Raw genomic sequence first — 17,147 nt, 5'->3', positions numbered from 1 at the left:
AATTTCGTCACATAATTGTTTCTGTCAGTGACATTGATGAGAACCTATATTTAATTCATTTCCTAGTGAAAAGCAGTAGACAGGTAAGTCTTGTGCATTCTTGTGCAAACTTCATAAGGCGCCTCCCCTAGTTTTGTTCATTGATTGTTCCCTGTTCCCCTTCTAGGCACCAATGTCCAAGAGGCCCAGAAGATACTCAACAACAGTGGACTCCCTATTACTTCAGCTGTCGACCTGGAGGATGCAGCCAAGAAGGCAGTGGCCAGCGTGGCCAAGAAGTGATGTCTTTGTCCTGATCTGATGGAGAAAGAAAGCCATTTTTGCATAAAAGGGATGGTTCATCATTCTGAAAGAAATGGTTATCTCATTGGGGAAAAGAAAACGGGGAAGAAGCAAAATCTTAAATCTTTGTTTTCTGGAAGACAGTATCTACACAGCCTAAATCTGATTTTTACTTAGTCTTTATAAAAATAATGTCTCGTGTTCTCATACTTTTCTGTCACTGTATGCCTGCTCAGTAGGCAGTGTTTTGCAGACTTTGGGGAGCAGTCCATGTGGCCAAATATTGTGTGTATAGACAGAATTTGAAATCAGATCCTGCTTCATTTATATGAATTTTGGGGGGCTTCTAATCTTACATAGAGAAAATAAAAAACACCATTTCAAAACTCAGACAAGATTATATTTAATATATTAACTACTAAAAAGCCACGAGATTACATTGTACATGTTAGCTACTAAAAAGGCACTGCCAAGACATTCAAGCAAATAGCTCTTACATACTGCAGCAGTTTTTACAGGCTTCTAATTCCAACGTATATTTGAAAAATCCATATGTGTTCCAAAATATATTTAATAGTGGAAGGTCTGCATTAATATACTATCCATGTGTTTTTACCACTTGCCTTAATATTGAATATACTGTTTACCTCACACTAAAAAGAAAACCTGAAGCCTTATTTGTGATATTGGATTAGAAGCTTCCATTTTTGTGTCAAAAATGAAGAATCCTGATTCTCATGGAAACCTCTATAATCATTTCAAGATGAGACAACACTGAAGATCGCATTGTGCTGGGTATCACTATCTTCTCTCCTTATCTCTTACTCCTCACCCTCCCAGTATCTACCAGTTTACGGTAGAAAAATGGGAACTTTATATGAAGGGAATATGGTTTTTGTTTCCATGATGTCCATTCTTGTTGTGTGTAGGAAAGGATTTGGATAAGTTTTTGTTTAAATTTTGGTAGATTTTTATCTATACAAATTTAAATAAAACTCTGTTTCGTGAGCCATGAGATCTGTGTGTATTTCTCATTTTAGCCGATTTTATCCATTTTATTCCCTAAACAATTTTTTTTACAAGGACACTGACCTTAGTGTCTTAGGTATGTTTCTAAAATTTGCTAATTTGAGTCATTCTAGGATTATTCCAGTTCCACTCATCTTTGTCAGATACCCATTTCTGTGTAAGGAGATTATTGAATGCATAAAAGTCATACACAAACCAGAACCCCCGGAATGTATCTCAGATGCCTAACAGGTTAAACTGTGATGTCAGTCTTTGTAACATGAAGGGAGGTACTCGAGTATAAACGCACTCCACTTAGCAAGGTTCAATTGCCACCATTGATTTTCCTTTTAATGTATAAATCTGTAGCGGACCAAACTAGTTTGTTTATTTGTTTTTTTACCAGCTTGCAGTGTTCTCATAAATTTCATGTGTGGACAAAAGTATAAAAGTTATTATTGTTTAGAGCCATGTTTGCCATGGAGAAATAAACTATTTGATAAATTAGTCTTATATCCTTTCTTAATGCCTATGCAATGAATGAAAAATATTAACAGTGTCTTTTTAGGTGTGATTTGGTTTTTGATAGCTTAATCACTAGTTGGTGCAGTAAAAGAAATAACCTATATCGTGTCAATTGGACAACATTTTAAAAAGTTTTTTGCTCTCTGAAGAGGCCTGTGTTTGAATCACTTGTAAATATTGATGTTTCCAGTCAACATCATTTGGAGGAGGGAATAAAGCAGTTAAATCATTTATGTGATTATTTCATAAAAGGGTTAATAACAAGCAAATAGCCTTTTATTTTCAAATAAGCTCAAAGCCATCAGAGCTTGTTCTTTCTGCATCCTTGGTGTAGCTTGTCTCTGTTTGTTTTATTCTTAAGCAGGTCATTTTCACAGGTGGATAGTGGCTGCTGGCCATTACATATGAGGTTCTCAAACTTAGCATCCTCAGAAGAGAAAAAGAGATGGAGGAGAGGGAAAGAGAAAATAAGTGAGCAAATAAATGAAAGAAAGAGTAAGACTAGGAGGAAGGAGAGAGGAAGGAAGGGAGCTTCTCTCTTGATAACTCTAAGACACCTCCCAAAATTGAGTCTTTATGACTCCAGTGATCAATTTCAGGTCAGTAACCTATTCCTGAACCAGGCCCTGGTTCATTTACAAGAATTTTTGTGGTCTTCTATATAATAAAAATATTACAGGCCATGAACTCAGACAAGTTTACATTTAACATATTAACTACCTGATATGGTTTGGATGTATTCCCACCCAAAATCTCATCTTGAATATAATCAGTGTTTCTGATTGTTTTTGGCTTTGAGCTTATTGGAAAATAAAAGGCTATTTGCTTGTTATTAACTCTTTTATGAAATAATCACATAAATGATTTAATTGATTTATCCCCTCCTCCAAGAATTAAGTTACAATTATTCGACATTTTATTTTCATGTCTCTCCCTCTCAATTTTCTGAGGAACAAAAAATATCATTATTAAGGATTACGTATTTTTAAAATTCAAAGCCTTAATAAAAATGCAAGAAACATTATTTTTTCACATTACTAAAGTAAATCTTTGAATGTCTGATTGTGATCATTTGTAGGATACACTATATGTTCAAAAATAAAATAAACGAGAAATATATATCGTAGTGGGGAAGACAACAATGTGGGGAAGAGTGAAAAGGATATGTTCTTTCATATCTTTCTAGATCTGGAGTTGGCAAACTAAGGCCCATGGGCCCATTTTAGTAAATTTGTATTGTCACAGCCACACCCATTTGTGTGCATGGTGTCTGTGGCTACTTCCATGCTACACAGCAGAGTTGAGTAGTTGTGATAGAAACCTTATGGCCTAAAATATGTCCTCTTTGGCCCTTTATGTAAAAGGTTTGCCAACCCCAGCTCTAGATAAATAAAAATACAACATTTCCCCCAAAATGACAGCAAGAGATTATTGTTTTCAAACCTGTGAAAGGTACATGTCGGCATTAAAGTGAAACAAATGAAAAAGTAGGAAATACAATCTTTGATCTTTCCATTTTAAACCCTGTGCTAGCTGCAAAAGTCTTCAAAAGGCCACTTGCCAATAAAAACCAATTCACTTTTGTTACTCTGCGTCTTTCCATCACCCCAAGAACTGTCTGCAGTAGCTCCTTGCACTTTCGAACATAACGCTGTTCTAACTGCTTACAGGTGCACTGGAATAATACCAAACCATGGCTGTGAATGTTAAACTACCGAAGGGCTGCACCTATCAACTAACTATCCTCAAAGTGATTCTTCTTAGTGACTTTAGTCTTGAAGTCCTGGGAATATAAAGAGAAATCAAGGGAAAAAAAAGTAACTTTGATATACCTGATCCCCACCACATTGCTGCAAAGGCAGTATCCATTTTACCAGTGAGGAAATTGTGACAAAAGTGAGAGGAAGCCGCTCCTCTCAAGTTTCATAGTTAACGGCAAAGATTTTGGGCTTCTGGACTTTTGGTTCTTGTATAATTCTATCATTTCTTCTGTTGTCCAATAGAACTTTCTGTATGATGGCAATGGTAAATATCAGTGCTGTCCAACATATAGTCATCCAGCACCTGTGACTACGGAGCATCCTGGAAACTGAATTTTGAAGTCTAACATTAATTAATTGATAGCCACATGTTGCTAGTGACTGCCATATTGGACAGTATAGCTCTCTGGTCTAAATCTACTGGGTATTAGGGTGCATTACTTTCACTTCACAGAGGCTCACATTAATTAGGTGCTTTCTTTGTGCCAGGAGCTTTACCTATGCTATCCTAATTAATCCTCTTTAGCAACTCTATGAATCTATCATTGTTTTACTGGTGAAAACCTTGTAACTCAGAGAAGTTGGGTAACATGACCAAGAGCACAAAACTAGCATGTGGCTAGTCAGGATTGAAACTTGGTCTTTTGAGTCAAAACCCACTGGTCTTTGTTTTGTACCTGCAGGGACCCAAATTCCCTATGGTTGTGCCACTTAGGATCATTTGAAAGGATGTTGGAGGCAAAGACATTCAGCAGGCTGCATTGTTAAATGTATTGCTTTCCCTGTGTATCTCCTACTTAGGAAAGCAGGGTTTAGAAGCAGAAAGATCACCATGAGCAACTGGCAGGTCACATGGACTACAACGTGAATGGCACCTCCTGGACTTACACAAGGCATAAGGCAAGGGCCATTTTCTAGGAGTCTAATTCCAAGTGCCTTCTCGTTAACTCGGTGCCTTCCCAACATCTATAACCATGACCATCCAAAAGACACAAGGCAGAAGGACAGAAGGGATAAAGGCTGGAGGCAGTTTTATCACATGAGGAGAAAATTTAGTTTGCAGCCTTTACCCTTCTGGAGAAGTTTAGGTCCAGCAGTCTTATCTCGTATTTTCATATTCTAAGTAGGCCAGGAGCAATTCATAGGCACCTTATGCCAGACTTCACAAATCCAAAATTAATTAAATTGTATATGCCAGCTATGAGGAAACTGTCAGGGTTTTGTTGTTGTTGTTCTTGTTCCTCCCTTGTGTTTGTAGCAGCAGCGACCTAGAGGCATATTTATTGGGAGCTCTCCTAATGCCTTTCCTAGCTAGGGAAGAAAAAAATGAAAGTAAGCCATGATGTAGTGGTCACTAAGACATCTGTTTTCAGAGATCAGACAATCGGAGAGACTAGATTTGAAGATTCTATTTGGAGTTTCTTTTCAATTACCTTTTAATGTTGAACATGCATGTACTTTAAAGCCTCATAACTAATTTCCTGAGCAAAACAATTTTTGAAGGACCTTATATTAAAAAGCACAAATGGCCAGGCGCAGTGGCTCACGCCTATAATCCCAGCACTTTGGGAGGCTGAGGCGGGTGGATCATGAGGTCAAGAGATCGAGACCATCCTGGTCAACATGGTGAAACCCCATCTCTACTAAAAATACAAAAATTCGCTGGGCATGGTGGCATGCCCAGCTACTTGGGAGGCTGAGGCAGGAGAATTGCTTGAACCCAGGAGGCGGAGGTTGCGGTGAGCCAAGATTGCACCATTGCACTCCAGCCTGGGTAACAAGAGCGAAACTTTGTCTCAAAAAAAAAAAAAAAAAAAAAAAGCACAAACAACATCACAACAATGATAAATCTTTCTAAATAAAAAAAAGCCTTGTATTAGGAATCGCATACGGCACATACAATATAGTTCTCCCTTCTCCATGGCTTCACTTTTCAGTTTCAGTTACCTGCAATCAACTACAGTCGGAAAATAGATTAGTACAGTACAATAAAATGTTTTGAGAGAGACCATATTCATATAACTTTCTTACAGCATATTGTTATAATTTTTCAATTTTATTCACTGTGCCTAATTTATAAATTAAACTTTAATAAGTGTATGTGTTTAGGAAAAGACATGCTGTGTGTAGGGTTTGGTACTATCTGTGGTTTTAGGCGTCCACTCGGAAGTTTTGGATACCCTGCAGGTAAGGGAAGGTTACTGTATATTTAAAAAAAAAAAGTACTGGTTCGGTTTTATTTATCACTCTTCATATATATAATCTCATGGATACAAACAGGTGACTTTGCCAATCAGTGCTTTTTGTGTGCTTATGAAAAGAACAGTAGTAGCCTTGCTCCCTGGATTCCAATAAAAAAAAAAACTATTAATTTTTTTAAAAAGAATTTCGGACCTCTATTTAAAAGGTCATTGTTTCCCAACTACGTGACTTTCACTTGAAACATTTACATTATTGTTCTTTGTTAAACATATTTTTAAATAATCCTATGTTTTAAACAATTTCTTCCAAGATTGCTTCCTTTCAGGAGGACTTTTAAACATTCAGTTAAATAACCCCTTAAATTTCTGTTAATCGTTTCAAATGTTACATAATTTGTGTGGACACATTGACAGTTGCAGAATATGGTATGTGAATTTCAAGAAACTTGTAAAATAATTGCATACATTAAAATTCATTAAATTGTTTTCTCATACTTTTTAATCTAGTTGTGTTAAAAAATAAGTGTTAATCAAGGTTGACGAAAATATAAGAAAGCAGATACTCTTCATTAATTTAGTATTTACTGTGTAAGCAGTATAACATTACTGGAGGTCAGTTTTTTAGTACAGATTAACAGCCTTAAAAACGTTCATAGCGCTATTTCTTTGGAGTATAGAAATGGCTTCTGGGTGGGAACAGGTGAAACAGGAAAACAGAATGCCTGGGCACATCTGCGGACAGAAGCAAAGACTGAAAGCTCTATACTGAAAGCCAGAGGGAGTCTTTTCTTCCCACCATCCAGGGCTAATAAAGGGCAGCAGCAAACACGTCCAACTAGGTCAGTGCTCAGCAAAATCACAGAGGAGACAGCATGGTGCGGCTCTTCCAAAGGAGTCTGCACACAGGCCCAGCTAAGCAGCTCCCTTCCACCGGCTGTCCTACCCTTCCCGCTACACAAAACACCTTTCCACCAATGGCACACAGCCTCAGGAAAGGATCGCATATGCACTGCCCAGCTCTCAGGGGGATAGACAACTGATCTCAGATAAGGAGATCAGAGAGAATTAGCACACAATATATCAGAGCAAAGAGGTGGACAGACCTCCTGTGTTCATCATAACCAAAAAAATAAGAAAGAGCATGGCATCTCTGCTATTTAGTAAAGGAAAGAGGGGTCCGTGAAAGGCAGAAAAATGAAGGCACCACCATAATAGACAAATAATCCATTTTGGAAAAAGATATAACTAAAGAAAAACATTTTTTAAATCCCTAAACAACTTAGTGTAATACTTAATAAAACTATCAATTTAGTTAATGAAAAGGTGATCAAATACAAAAAAAAAAAAAAAAAAAAAACAGAGAAAGAAAAGGGAAAACAACTGAGAATGAGGAAAACAATACTTAAGAACTACCCAATAAATTACAAAAAGTAATGAATCCTAAATATATTGCAATGCACAGGAGAGTAATTTCTATCCACCCAAGTGAAGAAATTTCTATCCAAAATGTAGTGTCAAGGTTGAGAAACCCCAATTTAACTACATTTACTAGTTTACTGTAATGAAGATGCGTTATGGACTTATTAAAATAAATATGCCAGTTGGGCATGGTGGTTCACACCTGTAATCCCAGCACATTGGGAGGCCAAGGCAGGCAGATCACCTGAGGTCAGGAATTCAAGACCAATCTGGCCAGCATGATGAAACCCCATCTCTACGGAAAATACAGAAATTAGCTGGGAGTGGTGGTGGGTGCCTGTGATGCCAACTACTTGGGAGACTGAGGCAGGAGAATCACTTGAACCTGGGAGGCGGAGGTTGCAGTGAGCAAGATCATGCCATTGCACTCCAGCCTGGGCAACAAGAGTGAAACTCTGTCTCAAAAATTAACAATAATAAAAATAAAATGAAGATGCCAAAAAAATGGAAACATATAAAATGATGGATTGTATGATTCACCATGAATGCAGAAGGGGGAACTAAATTAAAGGAACTAGGAGACAATAATACACAGAACAAGGACAATCCAACATAAGGATAATTGGTGTGCTTAAAGTAGAAAAGACCAGCAACTAAAAATGAAAGTGATTTTAAATATATAATAGAATAAAAGCTTACTGAAATGAATGTGAAATTGTGCCAAAAGACTGAAAATGAACCCTATTTTTGGAAATATCAATAAATTGATATTTTAAAGACAGAGGCTTTCAACTTTAAAAATTAAGAAGGAATCCTTTGGGTGCCTTGACTAAAGGTACAGATGAGAAAATGCAGAGAAGAAGAAATTATACTGGACTCATACTTCTTAGCCATTTTTAATACCAAAAGACAATGAAACAAATCTGCAAAAATTTTAGGGGAAGAAAATGTTTCCCAAGAGTATCATACCTAACGAAAGGCACGCTTTTTTCAAACATTGGAAACAACTTCAATATCTAAAAGTAGTAAATGGAATAAATAATATTGTATATAAACAGTAGAATATTATGTAGCCATTTAAAGATGAAGAAATAAATACATACTTTTTTTGTGAAAGAATGTTCATAATATATGCTACAAAAGAGTAGTAATAATGTTAATTTTAAATGTTTATATGCTTTTATATATTCCATATATGGAATATCTTGTAGATAGATACACAGATACATATCTGTATAGATATAGAAAATTGACAATAAGAATATAAACTAAATTATAAGTGTGGAAGGAAATGGATGACTTTGTTTTCTTTTCATAAATTAGTAGCTCCCAACTAAGGACAATTTTGCTCTCCCTGGGAAAATTTTGTAATGTCTAAAGATGCCTCTTTTTATTAAAACTGAGGACACCCTTCTCTTCTAGTAGGTAGAGACTGAGGGTGCGTCTGAACATTCTACAACACAGAGGCTGCCCACCACAACAAAGAATTATTCTACCCAAAGTATCAATAAAGCCAAGGCTGAGAAACCTTGATGTAATTGTATGCATTAATTTACTATAGTAAATATGGGTCATTGGCATAATAAAGATAAAAATTGCCAAAAGAAAAAGCACTGCATAAAGTTAAATGAGAGATGAGTGTGCTTATGAGATAAATGTATTAAACTTAAAAAGTTGCAAATTCATTGACATATTTCTCTGAGATCTTAAACTAATTTATAAATGTTCTATTATTGTGAAAGCTTAAGTAAGTTATACAGTTCTTTTAATAATATTCTTTTTTGGAGGATAAATATGAAACTGCAAAAAAAAAATGGTAAAAACAAACCCAAGTAGGTTTGTTTTAAAGCTGATCTACTCAAATAACATTTAAAAATTTCACTCACTTTACGTTTTAGTGTTTCAGAATGAGTGCTCATTTTAGTGTTAGATCTTCAGTTATATATAATATAATATGAATAATATTATTCATAACAGGAATAATATTATGAGTTACATCTTCTCAAAGAGCATGTATTTCATGGATATGCCACCCAGTTTTCTTAAATATATAGCATGTACTTTTTTCTATGAGTTGTAATTATCCATGATGGTTTTCATGTTGTTGTAAGTGTCTTTAACTTTGAAGTGCAGTGTCTAAAATTCTAGTATTTGAAAGTGTGCCACATTTTGTTCCAGTGATGAATGTCAAACAGTGTGTTGATTTATATTGAGGTGTTTCTTGGGGGTGAAGCTTGCTATTTAGGAAAAGGCATTGTGTAAGGACATTTAACACCTCAGAAACATGGCTGGTTGAAGGCAGCATGGCAGAACTTTGCCTCCTGAGTATACAAAAAGCATGTTCAGTGCAGCCAACCGTTCTTCCCAAACTGTAACAGAGTGCTGGCGGGAGCTAAATTCTGCTCAACGTTGTCATCCTATGAGTGCTCAGGTTCAAATATAGCTGGTGAGCTTCAGGTTCATCTGAGTCGTTTCATCCTTGGAAGCCAAACCTCTTCAAGACCACTGTCCCAGAAAACACCATTTTGAAGTAGAGTTTGGAAAACGTAGCTGATTAACTTTAATTCAAACAAATGTTTCTCTAACATCTGCTCTTCCCTGGCACCATGGTAGCTTTGGGGATAACAGATTAAATAGAAGCAAAACCTCTACTTAAGGAATGAGTGATTCAAATGTGCTTAAAAGTACTCACTTGAACTAGAAAGGACTAGGAGAAGTGATGCAAGTGGAAACAATAGAAAACCTTAACAAGATTTTCCCATGATGATGATCATACCTCGTGTTCATGTATATGTCAGTGTAAGGGACTTTATGTCTTTAGGGGCAGATTTTAGGCACTGAAAAGATTTTTCAGAGGTTTAAAGGTGAATAATTGATTAAGTTACAATTCTAAAGCCAACTTTCTGAATTTGTAGATCTTCTCATTCTAGTTATAAATCTATCCAATTTTGAAAAATCACCTTTAACGGAATTGATTCACATTTTCAAACAGTGAAACTCCTTTAAATATGCAAACTGCCTATACCAATTTAATATATTTCATTTTATTTTTGTTTTCAATTTTGTGCTAGGCCATTCCATGTATTTAAGATACTCTTCCAAATTTAACTGAAGTTTAAAAATAAGAAACCCTTAAGTTCTCTTAAATGTGGTGATATTGCCTGCATACTTAGTAAGATTTCAACTTAAAATCCCACATTTTTATTATGTGCTTAGTCACACATGTTAGATTGGATGGAAACAGACCACTGACCTGTTAATCTAAATATTTTTACATGTGGAAAATTCATAAAATAACAAATGTACAAAAATATTGGACAATGGAGTGTCTGAAACATTTCTATACTTAATTGGCATCTTTCTGGGCTAACTGAAGTCATAAAAAACTAGTCACTTTGCTTAGACACTGTCTAACACTGTTACTGTAGCATCACTGATGGTCTCTGAGTCCTTTTCATAGTTAAAAACAACAAATTTATAACCTGAACAAAGTGATTATCTGGTGGCTTTCATAGCCTACCTAGTCATACTCAGATTTATTCTTGAAAATCTTGAGTTTTGTTCAGCTTCTTGATTCTAAAGGTATATGTCTTTAGACAAATTTGGCAAATTTTCAACTGTTGTATCTTCAAGGCCTTGTCCAGCCCCCCTACTTTCTTCTCTCTATCCAGGAGTTCAGTCACACAAATATTAGCTCTTTTGTTATAATCCCACAGGTCCCTGAGGTTTTTTCACTTTTTCAGTCTGTTTTGTCTGCATTGTTCAAATTTGGTAATTACCATCATTCTGATTTCTATCTAATTCTATCATTCACAGAATTAGATAGAAATAAGAAAAAGAGATTCTTTTCTCTATGCTCTCCATTTTGCTGTTCAGCTCATCCTCTTATTTTATTGTTGTTTTATTTTAGTTGCTGTGTTTTCCAGTTCTAAACTTTCCATTTGGTTCCTTATATCTGGATTCTTTGCCAAAACTTTCTATTTTGTTTCTGTTTCAATTGTGTTCGTAACTACTCAGCAGCGTTTTTTTTATGATGGTTGCTTTAAAATGACAGATAGATGATTCTACCATTCCTGTCTTATGCTTGTTGGCATCTGTGGATCATCTTGTTTTTTTCATTCAGCTTGAGATCTTCCCAGTATGAAGCATGTTACTCAATTGAAATTTGGACATTGTGGATGTTATGTTCTGAGATCTTGGATCTTATTTAAACCTGTTTGAGCCAGATTCTTCTGACCCTGCTCCAGCAGAGGAGGAAGGATATCCCTCACTGTTGCCATGTTGGGTAGACAAGTAGGTGGCCTTTGCACACACCTCAAGGGAGGCTCTTTATCACTCCTGGGTGGGTGGGCACTCTGACTTCTTATTACACCTCCACTGACTGATCCCCCCGGGCTGGGAGGGCAAGGAATACCTAGTGCTGCCCCCTGTCACGGCCCCACTAGCAACACAGAAGAGGGTTATGGACTCTTTAGTTCGGGGTGGTAGTGGAAGTCCTGCCTCTCTGTTAGGCCTCCTCTGACACCACAACAGTGAGCAGTGGGTAGGGGGATGTCTCTTTACTGTTGAGTAGGGGTGGAAGGCCAGGCTCCCCATATGTTCTCCACTGACCCCATGTCGGAGGTGAAGGGTCTTGTTATTGTCGAGGAGAGATAAATGAACCAACTCTCTACTCAGCCTTTCTGATCCCACCCAGGCAGAGGGATTAGGTGCCTCCTCATAGCCTGGTGAGAGTGGAAGTCAGAGCTCCCCACTCTGCCTTCATGGGTTTAGGTAGAGGTGGGGTCAAAAGTTACTTCTATGGTGCTCTATTGAAGTAGAGTGAGTGTAGAAGGGTACTGCCTTGTTAGGCTGCCCCTTCCTGTTTTTTTGTCTGGAGACAATAGGCTTTTGTTGGGGGTGTCCTTGTCTGTGCCCATTGGCATTTCAGGATTGCCAGCTGCTTCTTCAGTTCCAAGTCTGGGATATAAGAGGCAAAACAAAAACCCAGGGAACTCACCACTATGTTGTATCTTGTTTCCTTAGATCCCTAGGAGGTCTGATTTTCTTTACCTTTCAAAGTCATCTTATATTTGATGTAAAATGTCCAGAAATTTTGGCTTACATGTTGGGAGGAAAAAAGGAAAGTATTACTGCTCCGTCTCCTCAGAAGTAGAAGTCTCCCTTCACAGACTTTTGAATGGAGCTCATTTGTTGCGGGGGGTGGGGATGGGGGAGGAGTGCCATTGTTCTCTATTATCTGTTTGCTAAGTTACCCTTTTTTAAAACCACATTTTTTGCAGAACCACAGCCACACTTTCTGTTTAAAATGTAAAGACTGTAAAATTGCAAAAGATGAAATAAAAATATCTCATAACTTTACTACTGCTGTTTATATCTTGGTGTACTTCCTGTCGTTGATTTTTTAATGCCTAGATAGAGAGATGGATAGATTTGTTTTATTATTTAAGACTGCACTACGTGTAGCCTTATATCATTTTTCTTTTAAGACTGTATGAGGGGCATTTTTCTAGCCACAATTACTGATTCTCTAATTATCTTCTGAAAGCAGAAACCCACAAATACAGGGGAGATGAAAATTCTGGTAGTCAGACATCAAACATGCTCTCTACTTGAATAGTGCTGTTAAGAAATGTATTGTTATATAGTGGTACAGTTATGAGAATAAACATTTCCAGGAATGAATAAAACTTTGCTTTAATAACCATGGAGGTTCTAACCAATCCCAAAATTCTCAGTTGTCTGTGAATTTCTGGACCCTTTGAGAAGAGTGAGCTATAATTTTTCACTGTCCAAAAATGTATACCAATGGATACTATTTCAGGGTTCTTTTGGTTATGTTATTTCTTGGTTGAGCAAGAAATGCTCAAATTTAACGCATGTCCTTCTTTGAGTTTGGTTGGAAGTAGAACCTAAAATGGATTTTTCTGCAAGTGATTTATTGAGGTTGAAGTCTCAGGAGAAATGTAAAGTGGGATGAGGGCATAGATTAGTGCAGGGAAAGGAACCCGCCAAAGATGTGGTTTTAGAAGTTGAGCCTAGGCCTGATCTCACGGGGAGCTCTAGAGCATAAATTATACCACAGAGGTTATCTCACTCAGAGGCAAGCAGGCAGGACTATTTTATACCTGTATTTATCAGTCACTGATTATGGGCTTCCTCTTGGGGCGAGGGCTGGTTTGTGTACCTCTCAGGAATCTCTGAATGAGGCAGGCCCCGTCACTCAAGGCATACTCCTGGAGAAGGATACAAATGTAACTCAATAGTCATCACTCACAAAAGGTGGAGGATACAACTTACAGCTTCATTCAATAAAAATTGGTGCCTGTCACAGCATTAGGTAGCATGTGCCTAATATAATATATTACCTGCTTCGTTAGGATACGATGGATACCCAGGTAACAGCTGCATCCTCTGAACTCATGGACTTTGCAATCTCATGGAGGAGACCAGCTTAACTATCACAAAAACTTAGAGTGTCATTCATTAACAGAGACATCAGTAAAAATTCTCTGATATAAAGTAATACAAATACATGGACATATAATTGTAAAGACAGTTGACTTACTCTGGGTTGGAAGGAAAAGCTTGCCTGAGGAAGCTACTTTTGAGCTAAGAACTGATGAATAAATGGGTTTTAGCTAAGGAGTTGGCCAAAGTAAGGGGGCAGGGTAGAACATAAGAGTTCCAGAGGCAGAGGGAGAACAGCGTGTACAAGGATCCTGTCTTGGGGTACCTGGAAAGTTCTCTTAAATAGATAAGTCTAATGTTGCTGGAGTGAATGTGGAGAGCAACGGAGAAGTGTTGGAGAGTATATCAGATTGATAGCCACAAGAATGCTGTATAACAAATCATCTCAAAACTCAGTGGCTTGTAACAATAAGCATTTATTTGGCTTAGGAGTCTGTGAGTCAGTGATTTAGGATAAGCACAACTGGGCAGTTATTTCTGTTGGTTTGGCTTATTCACATGTCTGGGAACCAGCTGGCTGACGGTAGATCTAGGTTGGCTTTGGCTGGGACACCTGGGCAACTTGGCTCTGTTCTATATGTCCATCCTTCAGCAGCCTAGCCAGGACACGTGGCGGTCACCATCCCAGAGGAGCAAGAGCAAAACCAAATGCATGTAAGTACTTTCTAGACATCTGTTAGTATCACAGCCAGTAAAATACTATTAGCCAAAGCAAGTCACCTGGCCAGACTCAAAATCAAGATACCCCTGATATACTCTTCCTCTTTTTGTAGGAGTTGCCTAAAAACCCATGGCAAGAAAAAATAGATTCAGGAAAGGATGATTAATTGGGCCATTAATACAATCAATCTAATAATAGAGAAGTGGGCAGGGCCCAGGCCATTTTAGACCTTCTAGGCTGTACCAAAGTTGCCAAGGCTCACACAATGGCCCATTTTCAAGTCTAGGATACAAATCTGCCTCATCTATCTCCTGAGCCCTGCCCTAAAAAACAACCCATCCCACCAGTAGCATCAGTTTCCTTTTTAAACTACAGACTGCAGTTGTATCCACATAACCCACATCTTAAGACATCTGTAAGTGCTATGTTCATGATTCACAGTTTCTATTTCCCTTCTCATACTGCTAGACTTTGTATTTAATGTACATTTTGCATTCCTGTGAGAAACTCAACATGATTTATACTCCATGCATTAACTAAGCTGTCAGCTACTCCTTTGAGATAGTTACATATCACAGTAGATGGTAGAGAACTCCGTAATAGAAAAGTATAATTACCATTTATAGGTGCAGCCCAAAAAGGCAGCAAAAGAATCTGGAGTGATTTTTTTTTTTTTTTTCCCGGCATCTCAGAACAAATCTAAGACTGAGCAATCAGACCCAAGAGTCCTGACTTCTGGTCTAGTGTCTGTTATAGTCACTCTATTCTCTGTTTTATAAGAAAATTTTATGCGTGGTAGCTATTTCTATTGGGACATAAGAACATTTGCCTGTTTCATCTGCCTTATCCAAATGTCAGCAATCTGAGAAGACTATGAAGTTGTTTTCCTAGTAAACGAGGGAGAGACAGGGAAAGAATTCAGTCCTCAAGGCGTATTCCTCTAGTGGGAGAAGAACCAGTAACGCAATGTTTCATCAAGGAATAGGAGTAGCAGGGTCTTATGGATACCATAGTGTTGTTGTGTGTCTAATTATATTGCAAGAACAAAATCATCACAAGAATCTCACTCCAATTTCAGGTACTTTTATGGAAGACAAAGTTATATGCACGTGAAGTGAGAAACAGAAAACTCAAAGGAGAATGTAACTGGTATCCAAGAGAATGTCACTCACCAAAATCTGAGTAAGTGTGCCATCGGCATTGTTTTATGTTACAGATTTACTTTGCTAAGATACTTGCTAAAATTACCTTTCCGAATTAATGAATATCATCACAAAATTATTTTTTTTATGTTTGGGTCCATCTGCATGCTACTGTAATTGGAAAATGGAAGGGTATGGCTTATACTTGTTGACTCACCAAAATATTTTAGAATTTTGCCCAGGTAGGTAATGTATACAAGAAGTGTACTTGTTTAATAAAGGCATTTGAAGAGTTATGAGGACGAAGGGTATGTATAATCAAGGACTATATTCAGATCGCCAAGAGCTTTGACTCCTTAAATGGGTGAGGAAAGAGCTATTGGTCCTTTCTCTTTGGATAGCTTCTGTCACATCATTTGTTAATCCTGCCAATTGTTCAGCAGCTCCATCAGAGTTCAGAACGTTCTATATAATAGCCTCTTTTCATTTCTGAATCCTGTACCATACTAGCCATCCGAGAGAGAAGCCACTCAGATTATTCCATTCCAGTTGGGAAAAAAAGCTCTGCATCTCTATTTATAATATATTTATAAAACAAAATTAAGAAATTGGTTCTAGAATGTTATATCCATTAGAATGCATTTGGCTCCAAGTCATAGAATATTCTTATAAGAGCTGATTAAACATAAATACTGTAATGTCCCACATAATAGGAATCTGAAAATAGGGTGATTCTGGAGTTGGTTCTTCAGGGGCTCGGCAATGTTCCTGTTCGCTTCTTTTATTCCCTTGGTTTTGCCCTCATGATCCAATATAGTTGCCACAGTAAGAACCAACACATCTTCAAACAACAGCATTCAAAATCAGGAAGGGGCAGTTCCTTGTCTTCTGACCTTTCCTAAAAGCAAATAATTCTTTTCAAGAAGAGTTCTAGCAAATTTCCTCCTTTTTTCTCATTGTCTTTTTGACAAGAATTGTCATATGCCTGTTTCTACCTCAGTCATCAACAAGCAAAATGTAATTACCTTGATTCTCAGGCTATTACATTTTTAATATCTGTGATATATCTTTTGTCTTTTTCTTGCTGTTATTGTTTATTTATGCCTCTCTTCTTAAAAAATTAGTCTTTCTATAGCAGGCGTCCCCAAACTATTTACACAGGGGGCCAGTTCACTGTCCCTCAGACCGTTGGAGGGCCGCCACATACTGTGCTCCTCTCACTGACCACCAATGAAAGAGGTGCCCCTTCCTGAAGTGCGGTGGGGGCCGGATAAATGGCCTCAGGGGGCCGCATGTGGCCCGCGGGCCGTAGTTTGGGGATGCCTGTTCTATAGCCTTTTCTGTTTCTCAGAGAACGAAGCTGTGGTCACATTCATTCCCCTATTGTATTTTTGATTTCTATATTATGTATTTGTTGATAATGTTTGTTATTTTTTCTTCTGATTATTTTGAGTTACCCTTTCTAAATTCTTTGTATAGATCTTTAAATACTCAACTCATTTATAGTTAGACTTTCTTGATATTGAATAGATCCATTTAAACTTATCTGTAAATATTTTTATCTATATCTCACTAATTTTGCAGTTTCAGCTGTCTCTTCATTGGTATTCTGTTCTAAATACTTTTCATAATTCTCTCACTGTTATTTTTCTTTGAATTATTGATTTAGAAGTAAATT

At 37.2% G+C, this 17,147-nt stretch overlaps 1 protein-coding gene across 2 annotated transcripts in view; it reads left to right on the top strand.

The window, feature by feature from the left end:
* SUCLG2 (succinate-CoA ligase GDP-forming subunit beta) overlaps positions 1-15,497 on the top strand; it is a 298,209-nt gene extending 282,712 nt beyond the window's left edge. The window contains exon 11 of one of the 2 annotated variants that reach the window (XM_074404527.1): positions 15,406-15,497. In XM_074404527.1, the coding sequence (XP_074260628.1) occupies positions 15,406-15,440 (35 nt within the window). In that variant the 3' untranslated portion in view covers positions 15,441-15,497. Of the gene's footprint in view, positions 1-166; positions 1,804-15,405 lie in introns of those variants that run through there. The other variant, XM_074404526.1, reaches the window with a different exon arrangement.
* Positions 15,498-17,147: the final 1,650 nt, after the last annotated feature.

The sequence above is a fragment of the Saimiri boliviensis genome, chromosome 8 (assembly GCF_048565385.1).
Source record: "Saimiri boliviensis isolate mSaiBol1 chromosome 8, mSaiBol1.pri, whole genome shotgun sequence".
Lineage (NCBI taxonomy): Eukaryota > Metazoa > Chordata > Mammalia > Primates > Cebidae > Saimiri > Saimiri boliviensis.
This window is presented reverse-complemented; position numbering and strand designations above follow the sequence as displayed.